Source organism: Excalfactoria chinensis, chromosome 2 (assembly GCF_039878825.1).
Source record: "Excalfactoria chinensis isolate bCotChi1 chromosome 2, bCotChi1.hap2, whole genome shotgun sequence".
NCBI classification, from domain to species: Eukaryota; Metazoa; Chordata; class Aves; order Galliformes; family Phasianidae; genus Excalfactoria; species Excalfactoria chinensis.
In genome coordinates this window covers 1,531,385-1,554,399 of record NC_092826.1, presented here as the reverse complement: position 1 = coordinate 1,554,399, position 23,015 = coordinate 1,531,385, and the positions used below count along the sequence as shown (strand labels likewise).

Below are 23,015 nucleotides of genomic sequence, written 5' to 3'. Positions count from 1 at the left end.
TTGGAGCAACTGTAAAATGTGGTTTTGATTCTTTGACTGCTATAAAAACAGGAATGGAAGCAGATCCAAACAAGTTAGACATGCCTAGCTTATAGATCTTTTTGGGAAGGGAAAACTGAGGAACATGCATTTCTCTCTAGTCTTACTCCTTGGTTCATGCAGGTAATGAAAGAGGCAAAGAGCAGCATGGGTACATCCCATGAACCATCCTAATACATTCATAATGTTCCTGCCAGGTCCTCTGTGGCAAACTCAGTTTTCATTCTATCTCCATAACAGACATCTAGGGAAAAAAAAAAAAAAACATCATATAAGAAAATGTAAGACTAAGAAAGGGGCTTTTTGGATGAGAACCTGGTAAATAAAGTTCGATCCTCCAGTTTTCAGCCTGCAGTGTCTTTCTTGTGTGCTCAGCATGTCTTTGGAAAGTATCCTGCATATCAAGGTCTGGATAAAGAGAGAAGTGCCAGGGAAGGGGAAAGCTACAGAAGAGGACAAACAGAGGAGGGGAGAAATACTCCATGCAAGAGCTAGAATAAAGGCTGGTGAGAAAGAAGGGGGAGGAAGGTAGTACAAGGGTAAAAGACAACAAATGGTTACAGAATGTTTATTTAGGGCATGCACAGGGAGAAGTGGGAGATTTTTCCTTGTCTTGCAGGAATCGGGGAAAACAGTTGAACTCAGCACTGCAAGGTGAGTAGGTAGCTGGGAACAAGGATGTTGTGGGTGGGGACCAATGCCTTCCTTGTGCCACTGGTGATGGTGGTGAGCATCCTGCATCTCACTGCACTGACAGTCGCCTGCTTCCTGGGATTTCCGTGATGATGTAGCTCTCTTGCCAAAGAGAGCAACACTTCAAGCATCTAGTGTGGAAAATAGAGCAGAAAGCTCAAAGCACTTGTAATACATTCCTGTATTGGGCAAGTCTTCAGCACGTGTCAGAGGTGCAAAATTTCACAGCAATATTCATCTGTTCATGCTCTGCTGGTCCTAAGCCACAAGATGAACAACTGGGAGCCCTTGCAAAGTTTAATTCACATCAAACTTCTGTTCCTGTTATTGCTTTTATTTATTCTGTCTACTTTGTCCCTGGGAATTAAACTCAGTGGGAACCACTGCCCCAGTAAATGCAGAATACTGCCAGGAGATTCAAAGGTATGTGCAGTATTTTGCATCACTGGGTCAAGTGGACATACGGAGGTAGAAGTTTAAATATAGGCTGAATAAAATAGAACAGAGAGATAAGTGTCTCTAAAGGGACATAAAAAGATCTGCAGCCCCTCGACCCTGAAAGATGAGGCTACAGCTGTAACTGGAGGATTTTACCTGCCCCTCTGCAGGCTTGTCTCCTTTGATTGTTGGACTAGATGTTATCAGTGGTTTTCTCCAACCTTAATGATTCTATGATTCTCAGCAATCACTTTGTGCAGAGACAGAGATATTATTTCTAGACTTGAGGGCATTCCTTGATGCATAATGCTTTATCCGGACTACCAGATGCCTTTTCCACCACCTACCAGCAATTCTGCAAATGTGTCATAGCCCTACAGATGTATGATCCTTATCACTCGCTTTCAAATCTGGAGGCAAAGTTTTCATGCACTCAGGAATTAAAGAACAGAACAAAACAGAGTGAATATCCAGTTGCTGGGGGTATTCAAACTGGTATACTGGTACTGGTCTTGCCTCCAGCCAACTGTCAGTGCTATATGCTGTTTGCCTTGGTGGCCTTTCATTGTGGTTTCCATGACTCAAAGGTGGAGTGAGCACTTCAGAGATTTGTTCATCTTATAGAAACACAGCGTACACACAAACCTGGCTTGAGCTGAGTAAGCAGAGCAGGTCCATGGCAACCTCTGGGTCTTAGTCCCAGAATCACAAGGGGAGGACAGCTTATGTTGTTTAGCTGGAATTCAGTAGAGCCTTTGAAAGAGTTCCCCATAACATCTTTCTCTCCAAATTGGAAAGATATGGATTGGGTGGGTGGACTGTTCAGTGGATGATGAACCGCCTGCAGGTTCAAACCCAGAGAGTGGTGGTTGATGGCTCGATGCCTGAATGGGGATCATTGACAGGTTGTGTCCCACAGGGGTCAGTACTGAGACTAATGCTCTTTAACATCATTATCAGTGACTTCAACTGTGGAATTGAGCGCACCCTCGGCAAGTCTGCAGATGTGACTCAGATCCCAAGCTGTGGGGTCCATTCAACATGTCCAAGGGATGGAATGCCATCCCAAGAGATCTAGACAGGCTGAGCAGTGGGCCCAGGAGAACCTCGTGAGGTTCAACAAAGCCAAGTGCCAAAGTCTTGCACGTGGGTCATTGCAACCCCAGCTGTTTGTACAAGCTGGGGGACAAAAGGGTAGAGCACAGCTCTGCCAAAAAGGACCTGAGGGAACTGGTGGATGGGAAGCTGGATGTGAACCAGTAATGTGCCTTTGCAGCCAAGAAAGCCAGTCCTATCCCGGACTGCATTAAATCTTGCTTACGAGGACAGGCTGAGAGAGCTGGGGCTGTTCAGCCTGAAGAAGAAAAGGCTAGAAGAGGCTCTTCCAATATGTAAACTGGGACTAGAAGAAAGAAGGGGACAAACTCTTTAGCAGGATCTGCTGTGATAGGACAAGGGGAAACCATTTCAAACTAAGGGAGGGGAGTTTTATATGAAATATAAGGAAAAGGTTTTTTAGGATAAAGTTGGTGAAGCACTGGGAAAAAAAAAAATACTGGAGAGAATGATTCCAATGTCTCAGTAAGCTAAAATTTGGACTTGCATTCAGTCCTGCTGCTTTGAATCCCATGAAGGCACCAGTGGTGCCATACAAACACTGTGATTAATACTTAGAGAGCCGTGGCTTCCAGCAGCGATCATTTGCAGTTCCTTTCCACAAGTCACAGCAGGACATTGTTCACATCATGCATAGACGTGAGAGGTGGTAGTTATCCTGGCATGCCCTGATTGCAGCCTGGCTCAAGATGCAAGGTGGGAAACACCAGGAGATGTTTTGCTGCCTGATCGCTTTTAATTTGATATAGTTTTTTCTTCCCAGGGAAGAAGGGAAAGTGAGAAAAATAAACCCATATAGTTCCTATGGAAAGTGCATTAATCCTATTGAGTCTGAAAGTAATAGAGAAGAGACAAGGGGAGAAACTGTTGCAAAACTCCAAGAGGGAAAAGGGGAATATTTGCACAGTCCAGACATTTAAAATAAAATAGATCTTTGATGTAATATAACAGAGAAGGAACTTGTAGTTCTTGCTAAAAATAACTATCAAGAATATAAATATACATTAGCACGTAGCTGCGAGGCTTATGGACTTATCTGCCATAGTCTTATATTTACAGATAGGGATTTGAATGTTTAATACTGCACATCCAAAAGAAAGTCACTTCATCTGAAGTAGTTATTAATTATAGAAGGCACTTGGCAGGACTGAAGGAACAGCAGGAGAAATATCATTTTCAATATCATTTCCAAATTATTTCTTATCTAAAATCTATCATAGGCTTTTTTTTTTCTTGCTTTTTTTTTTTTTTTTTTCCCTTAAAATAGATCAGTTTTTCCATATTAGGCCATGGATGACTTGAAATGGCTGCTTCTTACACACCAGCATGTCCTTTCTTTGTTCAGTACAGCCCCAGGTCGACGAATAAAGCAAACCCCACCCAAATGAGGTGAAAAAATGCTGAAGTAGATAACCTTGAGGAAGTAGGGAGGGAAGCATTATGGCTGGTATCTCAATTCAGCAAAGTCATTTAGGATCACTTCCAGTTCATTAATTCAAGAGGGCTGGTCTAGAATATTGCAGTAGGATGGGGCAGGTAGACTTTGTTGTCAACGATTGCCTTCCTTACTTCCTTGTGTTATAGTCCCAAGCTTGACACGAGGCTTTAAAAAAAAACATAAGGATTCAATCATTCTGTGCTTTATCTGAGGCTGGTCTGGACCAGTGAGAATGTGGTCCTAAACTCCTTCACCAGTCAGCCTCTATTATACATGCATGGATGGTATGAGGTATGACAAATGTCATACATGGGTACCTCCAAACAAGGTACTGCAACAAATCTTCAGCAAATTCCTCTTGACCATTTTGGTGAAATCCCTGCAAATCAGTGAAATTAAAGGAAATTGAAAGCCCTGGTATATTAAACTCATGAGTTTCACAGACTCAAAATCTAACCCAATCTTCTGAAACAGTCCAGTCTCCTTTGGCCAGCACGTCTCTCAGTCCAAAGGGTGACAATATCCTTCACATTGAACTCCTTCATATTGCAAGTGCAATTCGATATGCCCACCAACACCACAACAGGGAGCATTACCCAGCTCTTGTTTTAATCCACAGCCTTGCCTTGGAGTCACTGATGTCTGGAGAAGGACCCCTCACTTCTACCTTGTTGACACCTGTGGCATGAAGATTCCTCCATCTTCTTGCAAAAACAGACCTTTTTGTCCAAAGGTCTGGGAATGGATGGCTGCTTGGAAGAGGAGGAGAGATATCAAGGTGCATCAGGTTTTGCATTTGCTTCTTTGGTACCTTTGGACTTGCAGCAAAGTGGGTAAGGAGCACCCTTGAACATCTGGGAGAAGTCTTCTACCTTCTTTGAGCCCAGATGTTATGTATGCACCTTCACTACTCAACTGGTGTCCTTGTAAACGTTGGATAAAAGCAAGACTGAATTTGTTTTTCAGCTTTTCTGACTGCTGCTCATCTCCTGGCTCTGAGGAGAGAGAACACAGTGGAAGGGATGTTTTCAGTGTAAAGATATTTGTATGGTGTTCCTCATGCATAGGAAGCCAGTCTAGGTGCTTTAACTGCTAACATCAAGGAGCACCTCCAAAGGTACTCAAGCGAATAACAATCAGCCCCTATACTTATTTATTGCTATCACCTCCTTCCAGAAAAAAGGCCTTCACTAAAAAGATGCTTAGGGGATTTGTTGTTTCACCAGTCTCCCACGGCACACTTGTTTTGAATAAAGGAGATGAGTGATGTTTGATTTAGGCAGTCTCTGAGACAGAACATTACTGCTTTCTGGAGACAGTCTGTGAATCATAATCTGATGGAAAAACCCAGACAACCATCTCACTGTAGTCCCTTGCTGTACTAGTTCTGTTGAATAGGGCAGAGAAAGAGAATAGTATGCAACAACCGAGAAATGAGGATGCATGCACAAGGCGGAGAATCACTTTTCAGGATACTTCAGAAAAATTCTTCCAAACTCTTTGGAAAAAGGTTGGCAGACGTAGGACATTTTTCACATACAGTAAAGTGCAATTGCTGCCAGGCTGCTGTTCTAACAAGCTGCAAGGTCTGTGGGAAAGAAATATCTAGCATGTGCAGTCAAGCACTAACTTTCTGATAAAGAAATGATTGTTTGTTCACACAAGTTCGTCTAGTCCCTATAGAAAAATCTGTGCCATGAGATAAACATCAGTAAAGTATAAATGGATTTCTGTGTCTGTTCTACCTTCTTCCTTCTCTTCTCTTCTCTTCTCTTCTCTTCTCTTCTCTTCTCTTCTCTTCTCTTCTCTTCTCTTCTCTTCTCTTCTCTTCTCTTCTCTTCTCTTCTCTTCTCTTCTCTTCTCTTCTCTTCTCTTCTCTTCTCTTCTCTTCTCTTCTCTTCTCTTCTCTTCTCTCCTCTCCTCTCCTCTCCTCTCCTCTCCTCTCCTCTCCTCTCCTCTCCTCTCCTCTCCTCTCCTCTCCTCTCCTCTCCTCTCCTCTCCTCTCCTCTCCTCTCCTCTCCTCTCCTCTCCTCTCCTCTCCTCTCCTCTCCTCTCCTCTCCTCTCCTCTCCTCTCCTCTCCTCTCCTCTCCTCTCCTCTCCTCTCCTCTCCTCTCCTCTCCTCTCCTCTCCTGCCTTGCCTTCCCAATGTACAGCAGAGGCTGTGTATTTTGCAAAGTCCAAGGCAGCAGGAGCATGGTCAAGTCAGTCTTTATATATAATGTGCGGATATTCCTCTGCAATTGTTTCTTCTAAAATGCTCAGTAATCTCATTTGTTTACTTTGGCATGAGCTGAACAGCCCTGGACTCTAAGGGAGATTTAATGAGTTTTATTATATTCTGTAATCACACAAAGTTTGAAGTAACGTGTGGCAACAAGGAGTAGGTGCATCTAATGTTTATCTGGGAGATGCTTGTTTTACACTCATGTACCAGCAAGTGGTCAAGCATTACAAATACAGCCACAGAATTTTCAGTTACTTATCTCTCCCCAAGATTCATTCTTGGAAAAATGGAGTGACATCGAATCATTAGTGACAAAGAACCATAAAGGTTGAAAAAGACCTCCAAGATCATCAAGTCAAACCATTGATCCATCCCACTGTGCCCACGACACTGTGTCCTTCACTGCCACATCTCTGTGGTTTTTGAACAACTCCAGGGCCACTTCCATGAGCAGCTTGTTTCAGTGCCTTGCCACTCTTTCAAAGAAGACATTTTTTCTTGCTATCCAACCTGAAAGATGCAACAGGGTGAGCCAACACCTGAGAAAGCAGCTTATAAGAAAACCAGGTCCATGGGATGTCTGCAGCTCCTGAAATGCAGCACTGTTAATTCTAATGTGTTTCTTCTATATTATTATTATTCCTCAGGAGGCATTATTGTCTTTTATTTTTGGTACCAAGATATAGGTTTCCATTATAAATAGCTGCATATTCTAATTCAGTCTGATAACTAGGACAAAGATGTGCTGGGCTTCCAGACTTAGACTTCAGGAGATCAAGATACATTTCCAACCAAGCCTTATGCTTCCTGAGAGATCTTTATCTTGGGAAAAAACTTGTTGCTCTGCATCTGGAAAGTTTCCTGAGCTCCTTGGATGTAATCACAATTTAATCACTCATTGCCAGGCTGACAAATGATAGAAACGGCACTTTGAAGCTCTATAGCAGCTTTCCCTCAGAGGCTGAATTTAGGCACAAGGGTTCCCACATCAAAGCTGGGTGATAAATATTCTTCCCACTTTACAGCTGTGACATAAGTCTGTGTGTGTTTGTATGTGACAAAGAAACAAAACCTTCTGTGAAAATTAAAAATAAAATTACTGCTGTTTTTCAACACTTTTAAATGATTAATTACTTCAAAGAATATCAGAAGCAGGTTACAACCTTGCTCCAATGAGCAGAAATGCTTCTATTTGCAAGAGTATCATTCATCCATGAATAAGGGATAGCTAATGGTTCAGGGCAACTACGAGATTAATTATAGAATCATAGAACTGCAGAGGTTGGAAGGGATCCCTAAGGACCATCAAGTCCACCCCCAAAATGAAAAATAGCTCCATTCCCATCCCACCTTCAAACAACTGCAGCCTGGGGAGTCTTTCAACTTATATGATTTACTGTGGGCTTTGGATCAGGGGTTCAGGCTACATCTTTCCCAGCTGCTTGTTTGTGCAAAGAACCACTTCTGATTATGCTGCTGCAACGGGGCTGATGAAGGGAAGGGCACGTGGGATCTGTTCACCTGCAAAATGACAGCAACCAGTGAAGAGATCACCTGGATCAGCAGATCCCAGGACCAGAGGCACTGAGAACAAACTAGAGCACAGAAGGTTCCATCTGAACATCAGGAAACACTTTTGTGCTATGTCAGTGATAGAACAGTGGCACTGGGACCCAGAGAGGTGCTGGAGTCTCCTTGGAGATCTTCCAAACTCACCTGGACATTGTGCTGGGGTAGGTGTCCCTGCTTGAAAAGGAGTTGGACCAGATGAACCCAGACATCCCTTCCAACCTCAATCATTCTGTGATTCTGTATCCACAGTGGGGGCAATTCCTTGTTTTCTGCCTCAAAATGTCTTTCACTATACTCCAGTATAAGGCTTTACTTGTAGCTGGATGTCTTAAATGTCAGCACTAGTCTATATTCTCCCTAGAGAAGATTACAATCTAGTGGCCATGCTGTACCCAAATCCTTCACAGTTTGTTTGCAAAGGGAAAGGTAAACACAGAGTGCACATATTGGTAAGCGCATAACCATTGACTGATGACAACACAACTTTACCCTTAAGGGCATGAGTCATCTTCACATGTGCATTAAGTGAAAGATAATCTCCTTGTTACATAACTACGGATATTCTTCTCTGATTGAAATAAGTCATATAGGTTTGTTTTTAAAATAATTTTTTTAGTTTTTCCTAGTTTTCACAGCTACACACAACTGTTTCCCCAGTTACGCACGCATATAACTGCTTGCAAACAGTGACCTTCATATTGGGCACAACTATCCACTTTTTTATCCAGGAGAGTGACATAGGTGGGTCTCACCATCTTGACCAGAAAGGTGCATGAGAAATACAGCAAACAAGAACTGTCAGGATTGAGAAATAAGCAATGGAGTAGATGAGGTTCTTCCTGTGCACCTTTTCCTGAGGTGCCAACACCAGTATGGCTTGCAGGTAATACTGTCATAAATAGCAAAGTGTATGTTAATATGGGGTTGGGGGGGGACATAAAAGGGGGGATAAAAGGCTCCCCTTCTGTATTACTGAATGTCTCTGCAGTCTCAGCAGGAGGATAAAAAATACCCCCCAAAGATGCCTCCTCTCAAGAAAAACAAATTGGCAAACAATATATTCCAACTGCTCTTTGAGATTCATAGAATCATAGGAATGACCCAAGCTGGAAGGGACCCATAGGGATTATTGTGTCTAACTCAAGAACAAGAGCACAAGATAGTTCCATGCTTTTCATGGCTTTCATGGGCAGCCATGCACATAGAATGTTTTTGTAATGATATCCAGATGTCTCAGATGTACCCAAAGCCCTGGAGATGGGCTTGTGGGCTGATAGCTGATGCAGTGAACTACAACCAGACTGATCTGCCAAAATTCAAAGCAGCGCTGAGATAGGAAAAGAATGCAAAACACTTTAGGAAAGATCCACATCTCCAAAAGCTTAGATAGAAACTAATTTCAGTCCAATACCTGTATCATTAAAGGGTCAGATGAATTATCTCTCTTGAAACCAAGGAAAATCCTACCTGATTTCGTCAGGCAGGTTTTGGATATTTGCCTCACCATGAAATTCCCCATGCCTTGCATCTGTGATAGGAAATAGAATCATTTCAAAACATTTGCTGAAATACTTTACATAACTTTTTTTTTTTTTTTTTTTTTTTTCATTTTTAAATTACAGACACCCACTTTCCACTTCTGCTGTCACTGCAAAAAGTTGGCAAAGAAGTTACAGGCGGTGTTTATATATAGTTCAAACATGAGGTATCTGTTCTTCGCTGTTTTCAGAATTGCATGTTCCCAGTCTTTTTTTTATTCTCAAAGTCTTTCTAAGCAAAAGCAAACCATTTTCATTTTTCTCCAGGTTGAGTAAGGTTGGAAAACTTACCTTCTTCTATGCAAGAATATCCATCAAAGACCAAACTGAGTTCTAGGGAAAACATTACTCAGGGTATTGGGAGGTTCAGGATGTTTTTTGGTGGAATGGAAAAAAAAATATATATATATATCTGACTAGTAGGAAATTTCATGAAACAAAACTTATATCTGCTCATCTTTATCTATCATCCATTGTGGAGGAATATCTAAATAGGGTCATGACACAGACCGGTTGTTGTCTCAGTTTGGATTAACCAATATCTCCATTGTAAAGTACAGGGTATTCCATTCCTGCTCTGACAGTTTCTCTCTCCCAGTCCTAGCACAAATTGGGTCAGCTCACGTGGGTCATCTTGATGCCACCATGTTTCTTGTCTCTAGAAATGGCCACTTGTAATGCAAAGAGTGCCTTGCTGAATGGCAAGAACGGGTGCTGTGGTAGGGAGAAGACAGTTCAGTCATGCTCGGGTACATTCCTAACTTAAAGAAGAAGAAAATGAAACAAAAACAAATGTCTTTTAGCCTTTGGGTTGAGGAGCTGAGATATTAAGAACTAAATAAAAGCTTCTACTTTGTGACACCGGCTTTGGAAAGACATCAAAAAAATAAAGCAACCATGTCAAAAGTATGCAGGGGACTTTTGCAACAACCCAGTGAGAGGGTATAGGAGCAAGACGATCTTTGGATGAGATTATCTTTATTGCATTTTCTGATCCCAATGATTCTATGCTCTTGAAGACATACAGTGATGGGAAAAAAGGAAACAGACACAAGACACTGGGAAAGCTTAGGAGAAGAGGTCATAAATGAATAAGAATATACGAATTTAGCAGCCTCTGGGAGTGAAAAAGGCCAGAAAAACAAAACAAAACAAAACAAAACAAAACAGAACAAAAACAATAACAACCATGCATCTGAGGGAGATCTGAATGAGGAGGGAAATACACTTCAGCAAAAATCAGCAAAACTGAACAAAAGGCCCTGTTGTGACTTTTGCAATGGAAATAATTACACTGAGTCCACAATTCCAGAATAGTCTAGGTATAGACAGCTTTTATACCAGGTAAGTGGGAAAAGAACTATATGCTAGATTTGCATGCCACGTAACCTGGTCTTTGCACAAGAGGCTCGAGTTTGTGTTTGTCTAGAAAACACTGCCCTGTGGTTTCAAAGCTATGCTTTGTTCTTGGGTACAACTGTGAAACACACGGCCTCACCCACAAAGATTTTATGCTTTTCATAGCAGATCTGAAAAAGGAGCTGTGATACATTTCATAATAGCTGAAATGCAGGAAACATGGTGACAAACTGGCCAGAGATCAAAGAGGTGAAGGATCCATGGCCAATGAAGGGAGGGGTCGATTAGCATCCTTTGCATGTGGCTTGTCAAACCAATGACAGCTACATGGAAACAGAATTTAAAGCCATAGAGCAAGAGCATTGAGAATCAGCTGTGTCTAATGTATTTTTAACTGACGAGGATCTCAGAAAAAAATCTCCTTGGTTCAAGAGCATCATTAAAAGGGAAGGCAGGAGCATGCAGCTGTGTAATAAATTCTCACCACTTGCCTCTAGGTGTACATGTCCTATTCATTGCAAGGGAGTTGGAAAAGATGACCACTAAGGGGCCCTTCCATCTCAGATAATTCTATGATTCTATTACTCTCTAATGAAATAGTAGGAGAGTTGAGGACTTTGTTGGCACCTCTTGATTTTCACTTAAGTGCCACTCTTTGTGTCATGGAAATACACTGAACATAGGTCCCATGCCACCAGATCTTGAATGTTCCTAACATGGAAGTGTCCACTAGAACTAGGCACTCAACTTCCTCTTAGGAATAGTCATTTCTAGCCTACTCTGTCCTAAAGTAGATGTTAACAGTTCGTTCAGTTTAAAATGTGCGCCTCATTTTCAGTCTGAATTTGTCCTTCAGCTTGCAGCATCTTCTTACACCACCAACTGTTACAGTGAAGAGTCCTGTGTTACCAGATTTCCTTTTCTCATAAAAATTCTTGCTCTGCTCATCCTCAAACTTGCTGTACAAGCAATCGCAAGCAGTGTCACAGCACAAAAGAAAGGAGAAAAGTTCTGTGCATTGCTCCTTTTCATAACTAGCCCACATCAGTTTTGGGCCCCTCACTGCAAGAAACACATTGAGGCCCTGGAACATGTTCAAAGGAGGGCAAGAAGGCTGTTGAGGGGTCTGGAGCACAGGCCATATGAGGAGAGGCTGAAGGAGCTAGATCTACTTAAGCAGCTGCATATATCACCATCTCTCCATGGCCCGATGGGAATATCCTTATTTTTGTTATGCTGATACAAAAAGGAAATGCACCTTATACATAAAGCCAATAATTGGCCATTAAACTAAATGAAATCTTAACAGTCTAATCAAAGCATTATAATTAGTGAAGGTTGAAATCTTCATCAACCAAGGATCCACAGGGAGTCCTTGTGATTATGTTTGCTGTAATGCTTTTAGTCCTTCCTCTTCTTTCCTTAGTCCACCTTACATCAGATTTTACTCTGTATGGTGCATTTTAAGTAGGTTCGATTCTTTTTTCTCGTTGTTTTCCATCAAGCTAGTTTTGTCTACATCCAGGTCTGTATTTCTTTATTGAACCACTGGTAAGTTGATTATCATAAAATCACAGAAGTTGAAAAGGGCCCTTAAAGGTCACCTAGTCCAACTCCCCTGCAACAAACAAGGACATCTACAGCTAGATCAAGGTGCTAAGAGCCCTGTCCAACGTGGCCTTGAATGTCTCCAAGGATGGGATGCCCACTACCTCTCTGGGCCACCTGTTCCAGTTTCTCATCGCTTTTACTGTAAAAAACCTTTTCCTTATACCCAGTTTAAACCTCTCCTGATGGGAGATTGCTGAAATGGCTGAAGGGTCTCTGGTGCAAGCCTGGGCCCCATCTCTTATCCCTCCATCCATGTATTCCACTTTTACATGTCCTACACCTCCACCTCTCAATGCATCTGTGGCTGAATCAAGTCTGTGATTCTTTATACCCCATCATTATGCTGGAGTCATAAGCTCTAAAGAACTCTTCTTTACCGTTGCCTATGTAAAACTACAGTTGCACCATATGAAAACAAAACTAAAGCAAATCAACATAACCACCAGTTCAATTAGAAAAACTGCAGGTAGAGCTGAACAAAGGAAAAACAAAGCTCCAGGCAGGTCAAGACAAGTTCAGCCAAACAAGCCCAACATGACTCAGCCCCGAGGGTATCCAAACTCAAGAAAAAACTTGTGGCCTATTACTGGCAATGACAATACAGTGTTTGCTGTGCTACAGGGCTCTACATCATCATCTCTGAAACTGGAACCTTGTTCCACCAAACTGATGGGCTCGGCTGGCTTCTTCAAACCCGGCAGTAGATTGGTTTCAACCACTTTCAGTAACTTTGCCAATGATTTATACTCTCAGTGTGCACAACTGCATGGGTATTTTTGGTGGTGATCACTAAAATAACAATATAACTCAGTAATCTGGCTGCTGATGCATTTGTTTTTAAATGTTCTTTGATGTGACAATTTCACAGCATTCTGGGTCATGACTCCAGTAGGTATCAACAAATACAGGGTAAGGACAAGGTGAAACAAGCTCAGTAACTCATGTCTGAAGAACAGCAGTGCTATGCAGTGAAAATCTGGTGAAGCTGCAATTCTAGTAAATACATAACATTGGTTTTATGTGTAGAAGTGCCGACTTAAACTTTCAGCCAGTAGTTTGTCCAAGGGACCAAGCAGTTCGGTGTTCTGGTCACATCCAAATAAACCCTCCATTTACTAAGATGCAAAATATATGGGTTCCTATAGTCTTTGTTTGCAGAAAGAAAGTAAAGCAGTGTCTTTCACAAGTGAAAACTGAGATGAGGAAGTCCTCATCCACCTGGGCTCCAGCTTTGCTTTCAGGGATATCTTGGCTTCTTTAGACCGCAGAAGAAAGTTATGAGGTCTTATTGGTAAAGTGCTCTAGAGTGAAAGTTCACTGAATGGGTGAAGAGCAGAGATGTGGTCTTGAGGAATGTAATAGTCATGAGATAGCACATTACCGCTGCATTTACCCAGTACATGACAAATCACTTGCACTAGCTCTTAGCAATAGCACAGCAAGATCAACAAGTGCCCAGTTCACTTCATAGTATCACGCCAACTCACAGAATCACAGCATAACAGAATCATTAAGGTTAAAAAGACCACTAAGATCACCTAGTCCAAAATCATCCAGTCCAACTGTTGACCAGTCTCAAACATGCCCACAAACCATGTCTCTCTGTGCTGTATCTCCACATTCCTTGAAAACCTCCAGGAACAGTGACTCCATCATCTTCCTGAGCAGCCTGAGCCAGTGCCCAACCACTCTTTCTGTGAATAATCTTTTCCTAATAACCAACGTGAACCTCCCCTGGCAAAACTTAAGGCTATTACCTCTCATCCTACAATGGATTCTTGAGGGATACCTGGATTTAGGCACAATATCTTTGGTTAGGAGAAGAGCTACCAGTGTAGCTATAGGGCTATCTGTCATTAATTATGTAGCAAAGGCAGACAGGAAGCAATCTCATTAGTGCTCATCTGTAAGAACAAAGGATTTGAATGAGACTGTGAGGCAGAGGATTTAGAAAAGAAACAAGTAAGTCTTAATGAAATAGTGGCACTGATCCTAAAAGGGTGCTTTGAAGTCTGGAGAGTGTGAATAAATTCAACATGAAATAACGCGTACTAATAGTTCTGAGTAGACCTATTCTTGGGCCAGAAAAACCTGAGGCTCCTGATTGCCAAAGTTGTCAGGTAAAAAGGAAACCCCATATACCACATTCGTACAGCAGCAAGCCCCAAGTATCTCATACATCTCTGGGGACCAAGATTTGGACATGGATCATAAGCAGAGGATGCTGAAAAACACACATTGTCAGCTAGGACAAACCTGTAGGTAGTTTCTATAGACAGAAATGTGGTTCCTCTTGTCACCTCTATGCAGCATCTTGGCCACTCTGTTGTTTCAAAAAAAGAACCACATTTGACCCAGTTAAGAACTATGCATGAATCCGGAATTGAAGTTCATCCAATATTCATCCTATTTTGGCAATGAGAAGCAAAGTAGGGAAGGTGAAAATAGCTGCAAAAGCAACTACCGAACTTTGCAGTGCACTTGGAAATAATGATGTTTGTGCTCTGGTGATGTCAGTAGGTGGATTATAGCATCGCAAGAAACTCAAGTTGGAAGGAGAACGCCAGGTGGTCTCTAGTTCAAGTTCTGGATCAAAGCTCTCAACTGTGAGATCAGACCAAGTTTCTCAGGGCTTCATACAGCTGAACTATGAAAATTTCCAGGGATGGAAAATGCACTTTCATGCTACAAAACCTGATACATGGAAGGCTTCAATTAACATCTTTATCGATAGTTTCAAATATCACAAACAAAATGATAATTAGAGGAGGAGTAATTTGCTGGTAAATCTTGAAAAGGATTTTATAGGAAAAGGAAGGATTGGACCAGATCAGAATTCTTAATTCAGAGAATTGTAGAATCGACAAGGTTGGAAAAGACCCACAGGATCACCCACAAGGCCTATCATCAGAATAAGGATAGTTCCTTACGAGTGGAGTTTGTGAAAGAAATACTAATGAAAGGCCTCTGTCAGTAGGGGATAATAAGCAACGTCTTACACGTTTACTGCAAGACTGATCACAAAACTTAACACATCCCACTATATAAAACAATATTGGAAGGGGGAACTGGAGTTTGAAAATAAGTAGAAGTAAAAATTAAAATAAATGTTATCAGAATACAGGTATATTATAAATAACCTCGGTGACCACAACAGTTTTAACACAACATTGTTTTTATTTTGCACAAAAGGCTACAGACAACAAAAGGTATTTCAGCTCTCTTGGATCAGGTCACCAATCTTCTGTCTCATATTCTGGAAGCATAGAAATGTCTCTCTAACTTCTTATGCACTAAGAAGGAAATCTAGGCAGCACAAAAATGTGGGCTGGAGAGGATATGCTACATAAAAGTGAATTTGATATGAGAAGATTGGTCAGTTCAGCTATTCTGCTGATGAACATGTGGGGAAGAGAATGCTCAGAGGAACACTTAGCTCTGTGTCTTTTGCTGTAAATAGACTATAAAAACCATACATTTTACTTCAAAATCAACCAGACCAGCAAAGGAAAGAAAGTTATTTCTGTGGGAAATGTTGGAGAATCAACCTCAAAAATTTTGTTGAGAATTCCTGAATTTTTGCTTCCCTTCTGACTATGGAAGGAAGTTGGGAACTAGAAACATCATTTGTGGAAGACGTTGAAGGTAGCCCATAAGGCATCCAAATGGAAAGCTGGGCTTGCAAGGTTTCATTCTCTTCTCCATTGGGTTCTTTGGCAGAAACATGCCCTCCTCAGCTCCTCACAGTCTAGAGCAGAAGAGACCACAAATGACGCTTGCTAACATCCCAGCTGGCACAAAGCTGATTTTCAAACTGGCTGCATTATCGACGTTGCACAAGTTGGAGTAACAGCAGGAGACAGGGCGCGTCATGCCAATCCCATCCACATCTGATGGGATGCAGACTGAAGAGCACATCTTGGTGACGGTTGAGAGTCCCACAAAAGGATAAACTGCAATAAAACAAGAAAGAAGGAACAGTAAGGAATGGGAGGTGTGAACAGCAGTCTCTTTGTCCCTAGCTGTAACATTAACTAACTTCACCACTGAAGTCTTGGTACCAGTTCAAACACAACTGTACCACTTCCTACCAGAAATACATGAAACAGTTCCTGTCCAGTGGTTCTAAGCTAAACTGAACATTACATCCTCTGTGTTAAGTCTGAATCATCTTACTCCTGAAAAAGTCCCACAAAACATTTTATCTGTCTCTATTTTGACTCTACTCAATGTTTCCTTCCTCTGCGACATGGAAACAAAGCCTTCCCAGATAAGCCAGAAAAAAAAAAGACAGAACCTCCATCCTAGCAGTACATTTCTTTATTTGGACAGGACGTGTCTTTTAGAGTCACCCGCAGACTGATGATACCTACCTAAGACTCCTGAGAACTCAGTTCTATTTATGGTTATCACTAATTATATGGATAAAGAAGGCTTGCTCTTACCTTCCTCCAAGGAATACATGGTCGTCTTGCACATGGTTTCATTCTTACCACACTTCTGGATCTTCATGCACTTGTCAGATGCTGTAGGTTCAAGGCAGGTGTAACACTTCAAGGTGTGGGCTGTAAGGAGGAAAAATATGAGATTGGCCTTAGTGAAGAACATTAGATTCTGTCCACTCTCCTCCAGGTACATCTGAGTAGTATCACTCTCCAAAATACTCATACGCTGCACAGAAATTGAATAGTAGAATATATTTGCATTACAGGGAATGTGAAGTACATTAGTCTGGTCAGCCAGACACAGTCTTAGATGTAGGTTCACCTCCCTCAGTAACAAGGCAGGAAAGACAGAGACGTGCAGGAGGCCCTATAATACAGGAAAGTCCTGGCAAGTTTTTATGTTTGTTTGTTCGTTTGTTTTTTCCCTGTATGTTTGATTTTTTACTTCCAGATAATCCTTAAGTCAACAAAAGAGTTTAAGGATAATTTTACTTTACTGATGATTCTGCACCCTAAGACATGCGCTAAATATGTGCTGAAAATTCTGGAACATCCCAACACTAAATAAAAATAGAGAAAAAAAAAAATATATACATATATATATATATATATACAAAGGCAACAGTAAGTTCACAAGGGTATGAAGTAAGATCATTTCAACCCACCTACTTCTCCCTTATTTCCAATCACTATGGTTAATCATGTTGCCTAAGACAGGGCTGACTACTCTGCATGGTGACTGGCTAGATGTCAGCAAGAGAAGCTTTGTGAAACAAAAAAAAATCTCAATGCTTGAATTCTTCAAAGATCTTATCCCAGGTGCCAGCAGCCAGCTAAGACATGCAAAGAGCCGGGAGAACTCCAACCATTCAATTACGCAATTTGCAAGATGTTTTTCTTTTAATCATTATCACGAATAGCTAACAGGCCCTGCTTCACATGTTTATGACAAGAAACTAACTATTCTGTTTGCTAGTCAACCACTCCCCCCAAGTGGTTTTCATCTGTTATTCCCACAGGACAATAGCACACTTGTAGCTAACTTAACCCCAACAGCACTTACTCTGCATCTACTTTTCTCCTTGTCTTTATGTTGCTGGAGTGTCAGAAAAAGGTCTGGACACAAAGAGAAGTCAGATTTGAGTGTGAACTGCAATAGGTAGTATTTTGTCTGATGTCAACCACTCTCTAGATATTGAGCTCTTAGGTAGGAGATCATCCCAGACAGGAGGAACTGTCTCCATTGAACTTACTGAGACGTAGGAGCAAGTTAAACACAATCTTTTTGCTCTACTGAGGAATATGTAAAAATCTGTTTTAAAAAGGTGACTATGGGGACAATAATAGACTGCATGGGGAGATGTTCTGGACTCCTGTGCTCTAGAAAGAAGCTATTAAAAGACACTCGGGCACCAAAGGCCCCAAATCCAGTCCAAGCTATCTCACTCTGACTCAGCTTTCATCATCTCCTAGGTTCCTTCATCACTTTCCTGTTGGGCTGCAGAATGGCTCCTAGATGTACAGAATGACCACAGCTCAACTTATTCAGTGCCTGAAAACTTTTGGATGGAAAAAATTCTCCAGGAGATACCAGAAAGCTCATTGCACTTTGGTGCACTGTTTCATGAGCACTCCAAGCTAAAGACATCATGTCAAAATAGTTGATCGGTATTTCCTATTAAAGGTTCCTAGGCAGCATAAACCATCATTGGACAAGCTGTCCAGAGTGCTTTATTCCCTTGTCTTGATGAAGAACCCAAAACTTGATGTAAGTTCTCTCTTTAATGCCTTGAAGCATTAAAGAAATGAAATTTCATTGCTTGAAATACATTTTATCACTATCACAGACTGTTAGCTCCTCCTCAGGCATTTCTGTGTCTGGAAAGCTTTTCTCACCCTATCTGTGTGACTGTCATGATGAAAGTGCTTTAAACCTCATTGAGAAAGAGGAACAGTTAGCTCATCTCAGCACACCTAAAATGGACTTTCATAAGAGCAGGCTGAGACAAGTAAGACACCTTATGAAAATAGCTATTACCTGCAGCTTCACCCTAATTAGCAACCCAGAAAGAGCCATTTCATAAATAGTTTCAGCAATTGTCTTGTTTTCATTCAAAGCTCACTTTGTTATCCTTCTCTGCTCACTGTGGACTGATGCTTTGTTTGCATTAATTCTGTGCGTGCATGTGTGTGAGCTGAAAGCAAAAGAGGAGATAAAGAGCTTGGAATTTCTTAGAGAAGATTTTGCTAGATTCACTTATCTTTTGCTAGATTCAACCATTAGGGAATGGTTTCAAGCTGTGGCAGGGGAGATTCAGGATGGACATTAGGAAATGTTTTTTCTTAGAAAGGGTGGTCATGCACTGGAATAGACTGCCCAGGGAGGTGGTGGAGTCACCGACCCTGGGGGTGTTCAAGGAAGGTCTGGATGTTGTATTGAGGGACATGGTTTAGTGGGAGCTGTTGGTAATAGGTGAACGGTTGGGCTGGATGATCTTGCAGGTCTTTTCCAACCTTAGTGATTCTATGATTCTATATGGGCAGATCTTCTGTACTTCACCTCTGACTGCCTTTCTAGGAAATTAAAAACAATTCAGATTGCACTCATTTTTAGAAAAAGATATCGAGGAACTACAAATATATCACAGTTTTACCCCAATTTTGAAGAGGAGGAAAGAGGAAAGTTCTTTTCTACTTCTAAGAATAAAATTCTCCTTGCCAAATCTTCTATGAAGTTTCCAAGATTTGCCCATCTTTGCCTCCTAATTAAAGCATCCATCCTGACCATGACTACCTCACTGATACATGGAAGTGGAGGAGAATGAAGGAGAAATATAGGAGCCCTGGACCAGAGCAGAAGCTAACCAGCTGCCCAACTCTTGACAAAGTCTCATTGAGAAGGATGGTAAAATTAGGATTGTGAGCCGATCTTCAACCAAATTTGTATCCCACTCCATTGCTTTCCTACTCTAGGATTCTATCCCTTCCCTTGAGGACACCTGACCGCAAAAATCATTCCTCCCCAGGTTATCCTCTGTCCATTAAATACATTCCTCTCTGAACTACTGTCTCTCCATTGATGAACAGAAAAGAAATCCCAGAAAGAAAAGAGTATAATGGCAAAAAAAAAAAAAAGATACATCTTCTTCTCATGAGACCAGTGAGGACTGGATCTTTGCAGTTAAAAGCTGTGGCAAGCACAAGATAGCCACTGATTCTGGCACAGCACAAGAACCCCAGCGGCTTTGGACTACAAGTGACCACAGTCATGCCTTGAAAGAAAGCAAGATATCAAAAGAAAAGAGAGAGAAATGCTGTGCCAACCCTTGGCTGTATCTGCATCCCTAGAGAGCATCTTGCAAAAAACCTCCAGAAAACCTTTTTTTCCCTATCCACTTGGCCCTCCCCTGGAAGAATCCAATCTTCAGACCCAAAGATGGAGGAAGGAAGGAAGGCATCTTAATATAAAAACTGGAAATAAACACAAAGGAAAAAGGCAACAATCCTAACTAGGTACTGATTAAATCGTTCTCTGCACTGGCTGCATCCAGAGAAACCCAGCACATGTGAATATCCCAAAAGCAACCACAGCCCCTGACTTGTCCTGCATAGGACTTGCCTCAAACCCCAACTCACAGCCTGACACCAGCAATGTAAAATCACGTTGTGAAGCAAGAAACTATTCTGGTGGCAGCACCAAAGGATGAGGAGTCTATATCAAGATGTCTTATGCACCATGTGGTCACATTGCACCATTTGAGGCTGTGGCATTGCTCCTTATGTGGGGCTGTCTGCGATAAGAGGATTTCCTACTCCCTCAGGAATGCAAACAGCTGTATGTCATACATCATTCCATATTTGACTTCATGAGCTGGTTATGGAGGAGAAACAATTGAACAGCTGGACATATAACGGTTTATATGGCATCCCTGAAGACAGAGAATTCACGGGCCCTTGCTTTCTACCCCCACATCCTAAACTGATCACACCTCAATTAAGTTGCTGCTGTATGACCAGCAAAGACAGACAGAAACAAAGAAGGAAGAATTGTAAGCATTTCTAACCATGACAAGCTCTCTAAGCCTCTGCCAAGAAGGAAAATCCCCAAAACTCTACATCCTCAGTTATTTCCCAAGGTAGACTGCCAAAACTGTCCTTGGCTTCATGTAGACAACAATATGCTACTAAATGGAGATGGAAAAATCAACCCTACAGTACTTTGGGTCAGTAGGTTTAAGTCCCAGCCTGTCTTACCCTATTCTGACAGCTGAAGTTTAATAAACTATAAATGCAATGTATAATTAGATAGAGCCGCTACACACATGGCATTAAATACGCTGTCTGGCTTCAGGATTAAATATTAAAAGAGGAACTAAAATTAAGACACGAAAAGAAAAAAGAGAGTCAGACTGAGCAAGAACACATAAAAAGTGAAAGTTGAAATTTGTATCAGAGAAATAACACTTAAAAATCACATTTTATCTTTAACACATCCTACAGAGCCTAAACTCACAATCCCAATGAGAACATGATGGTCCTGGACATCTGAAAGGATGAAAATATTTCATAGACAGATTTTTGCTGAGAATTCCCCAAAGTGGGAGGCTTTCACCTTGCATCTCCCTCAGCAGTTTGGACAAGGCAGAGTGGGAACTTACCAAACTCCATGCCAGCAATGGCAACCAACAGAAGAGGCAGAAAGAGCTTCATCTTTCGTAGATCCTTATCACCCGGTCACAAAGCTGCTACCAGTCTTCACCACAGGATTTAACGCTACACCTCTTGGTGCTTTGCCATATACTGATCCCAGACTGAGATTCAATTCTACTGGAAAATCTAGTCTAACTGAGCTATAAATGTATTTAACCATCCACACAGTAAGCCACACCTTCTGCTATACAGTCATTTTTTTCATGTTCCTTGGAGAAGAAAATTAGGGTTTAGCTGATGGACAATAGCTGAGGTCGTTTAAGCTAGATCTTTTGTGTCTAAGCATGATGTGCAAGCCTAGGGGTATTAAATCATTCCCTTCTGCTTTGCAGCTTGTTGGTTTTTCTTCTTCCTTTTCTTTATTTTTTATTTATTTATTTATTGTGGTTAGAGAAATGTTGGTGGTTTCCATGCACTTTGGGAAAAAAAACATTTGTATCTGTGAATGGCAAGGCACTAAATTCCATGTACTGGAAAGCTGAGCAGACAGGAACCTGATGACGTTCAACAAGAGCAAATGCAGAGCCCTATACTTGGGGAAGAATAACTGCATGCATCGGTACAGGCTGGGAACCAACCTGCTGGAAAGGAGCTCTACAGAGAAGGGCCTGAGTATTCTAGTGGACAGTAGGTTGGCCATGAGCCATCAGTGTGCCTTGTAGCCGTGAAAGCCAATCGTATCCTGGGGTGCATGAAAAAGAACATGGCCAGCAGGTCAAAGGAGGTGATCCTCCCCTTCTACTCTGCCCTAGTGAGGCCACATCCGGAGAACTGTGTCCAGATCTGGTCTCCATGGTTCAAGAAAGACAGGGAAGTGCTGGAGAGAGTCCATCTGAAAGCCACAAAGATGTTTGGGGTCCTGGATTATCTCCCTTTAGAGAAAAGCTTGACAGACCTGGGACTGTTCATCCTGAATAATCACAGAATCTCAGAATTTCGGGGGTTGGAAGGGACCATCATCAAGTCCAACCCCCATGCTAAAGCAGGTACCCTACAGTAGGTTGCACAGGTAGGCATCCAGATGGGTCTTGAAAATCTCCATGGAAGGAGACTCCACAGCCTCTCTGGGCAGCTTGTTCCAGTGCTCTGTCACCCTTACCATAAAGTTCTTCAACATGAGAAGACAGAGGGGATCTTGTCAATGCATATATATCTAATGGTTGGGAACTGAGTATATGGGGATGAGGGAGAGCCAGGCTATCAGAGTCTGGACCAAGGAAGTCTCTCAGGTCCACTATCCCAGCCATTCAAGGAGCACAATACCTGGAGAAGCTACCCTGCTCTAAGCCAGCCCTCTCTAAGCGTGGTGACAAACTAAACTAACACTAATTCTTGTTCTCCAAATACCTTGCCTTTCTTATCCTCAGATCTCTCTTCTCCAGGCATTGACCTGTCTTTCCCTTTCCTCAGGCTAGAGTCATGCTGTTAAGTCTTATCTTCTGCAGTATGTGATGGAAAGCTGAAACAATGACATTCTTGGAGACATTCCCATCATCTTTGTTACCTACCAAATCATCAGAGGAAGCTTACTCAGGTTTTGTATCGCTTGAGCTCCTGAAATGCAAAAAATAAATGGTTTTCTGGGTCTTCTTTTCCAGATAAACAACCCAGTCCTCATAAGTCCAAACCTAAAGTTCCAGTTACTGTCCTATACAGGTGGTAGATGGATGGTTGGACTACATGATCTTAGAGGACCTTTCCAACTTTAATGATTATATGATTCTATGATAACTTCCACTTAGAAACAACTCTCCTGTGTTATCTACACCTTCATGAGTTCAGAACAATTGTTTTCTCAGTGGCACCATAATAAAGTCATTATGCTGATTAT

The 23,015-nt window shown here is 41.7% G+C and overlaps 1 protein-coding gene across 1 annotated transcript; it reads right to left on the bottom strand.

Annotated features, from left to right (window-relative positions):
• Positions 1–15,770: 15,770 nt before the first annotated feature.
• LOC140249165 (ly6/PLAUR domain-containing protein 2-like) lies at positions 15,771–21,255 on the bottom strand. Its single transcript, XM_072330514.1, has 3 exons — positions 21,133–21,255; positions 16,475–16,594; positions 15,771–15,982 (listed from the first exon to the last, which is right to left on the bottom strand). Exons 1-3 carry the CDS (start codon positions 21,182–21,184, stop codon positions 15,771–15,773), a joined length of 384 nt encoding a protein of 127 aa, XP_072186615.1. The 5' UTR covers positions 21,185–21,255.
• Between the last annotated feature and the right edge of the window lie 1,760 nt (positions 21,256–23,015).

Bases quoted from the DNA above. Each gene is read 5' to 3' on its own strand.
- LOC140249165 (XM_072330514.1), bottom strand. From the start codon at position 21,184: ATGAAGCTCTTTCTGCCTCTTCTGTTGGTTGCCATTGCTGGCATGGAG. The intron at 16,595-21,132 runs GTAAGTTCCCAC...TCCTCCTTACAG, and splicing joins CATTGCTGGCATGGAGTTTG to CCCACACCTTGAAGTGTTAC. The intron at 15,983-16,474 runs GTAAGAGCAAGC...GTTTTATTGCAG, and splicing joins CATGTATTCCTTGGAGGAAG to TTTATCCTTTTGTGGGACTC.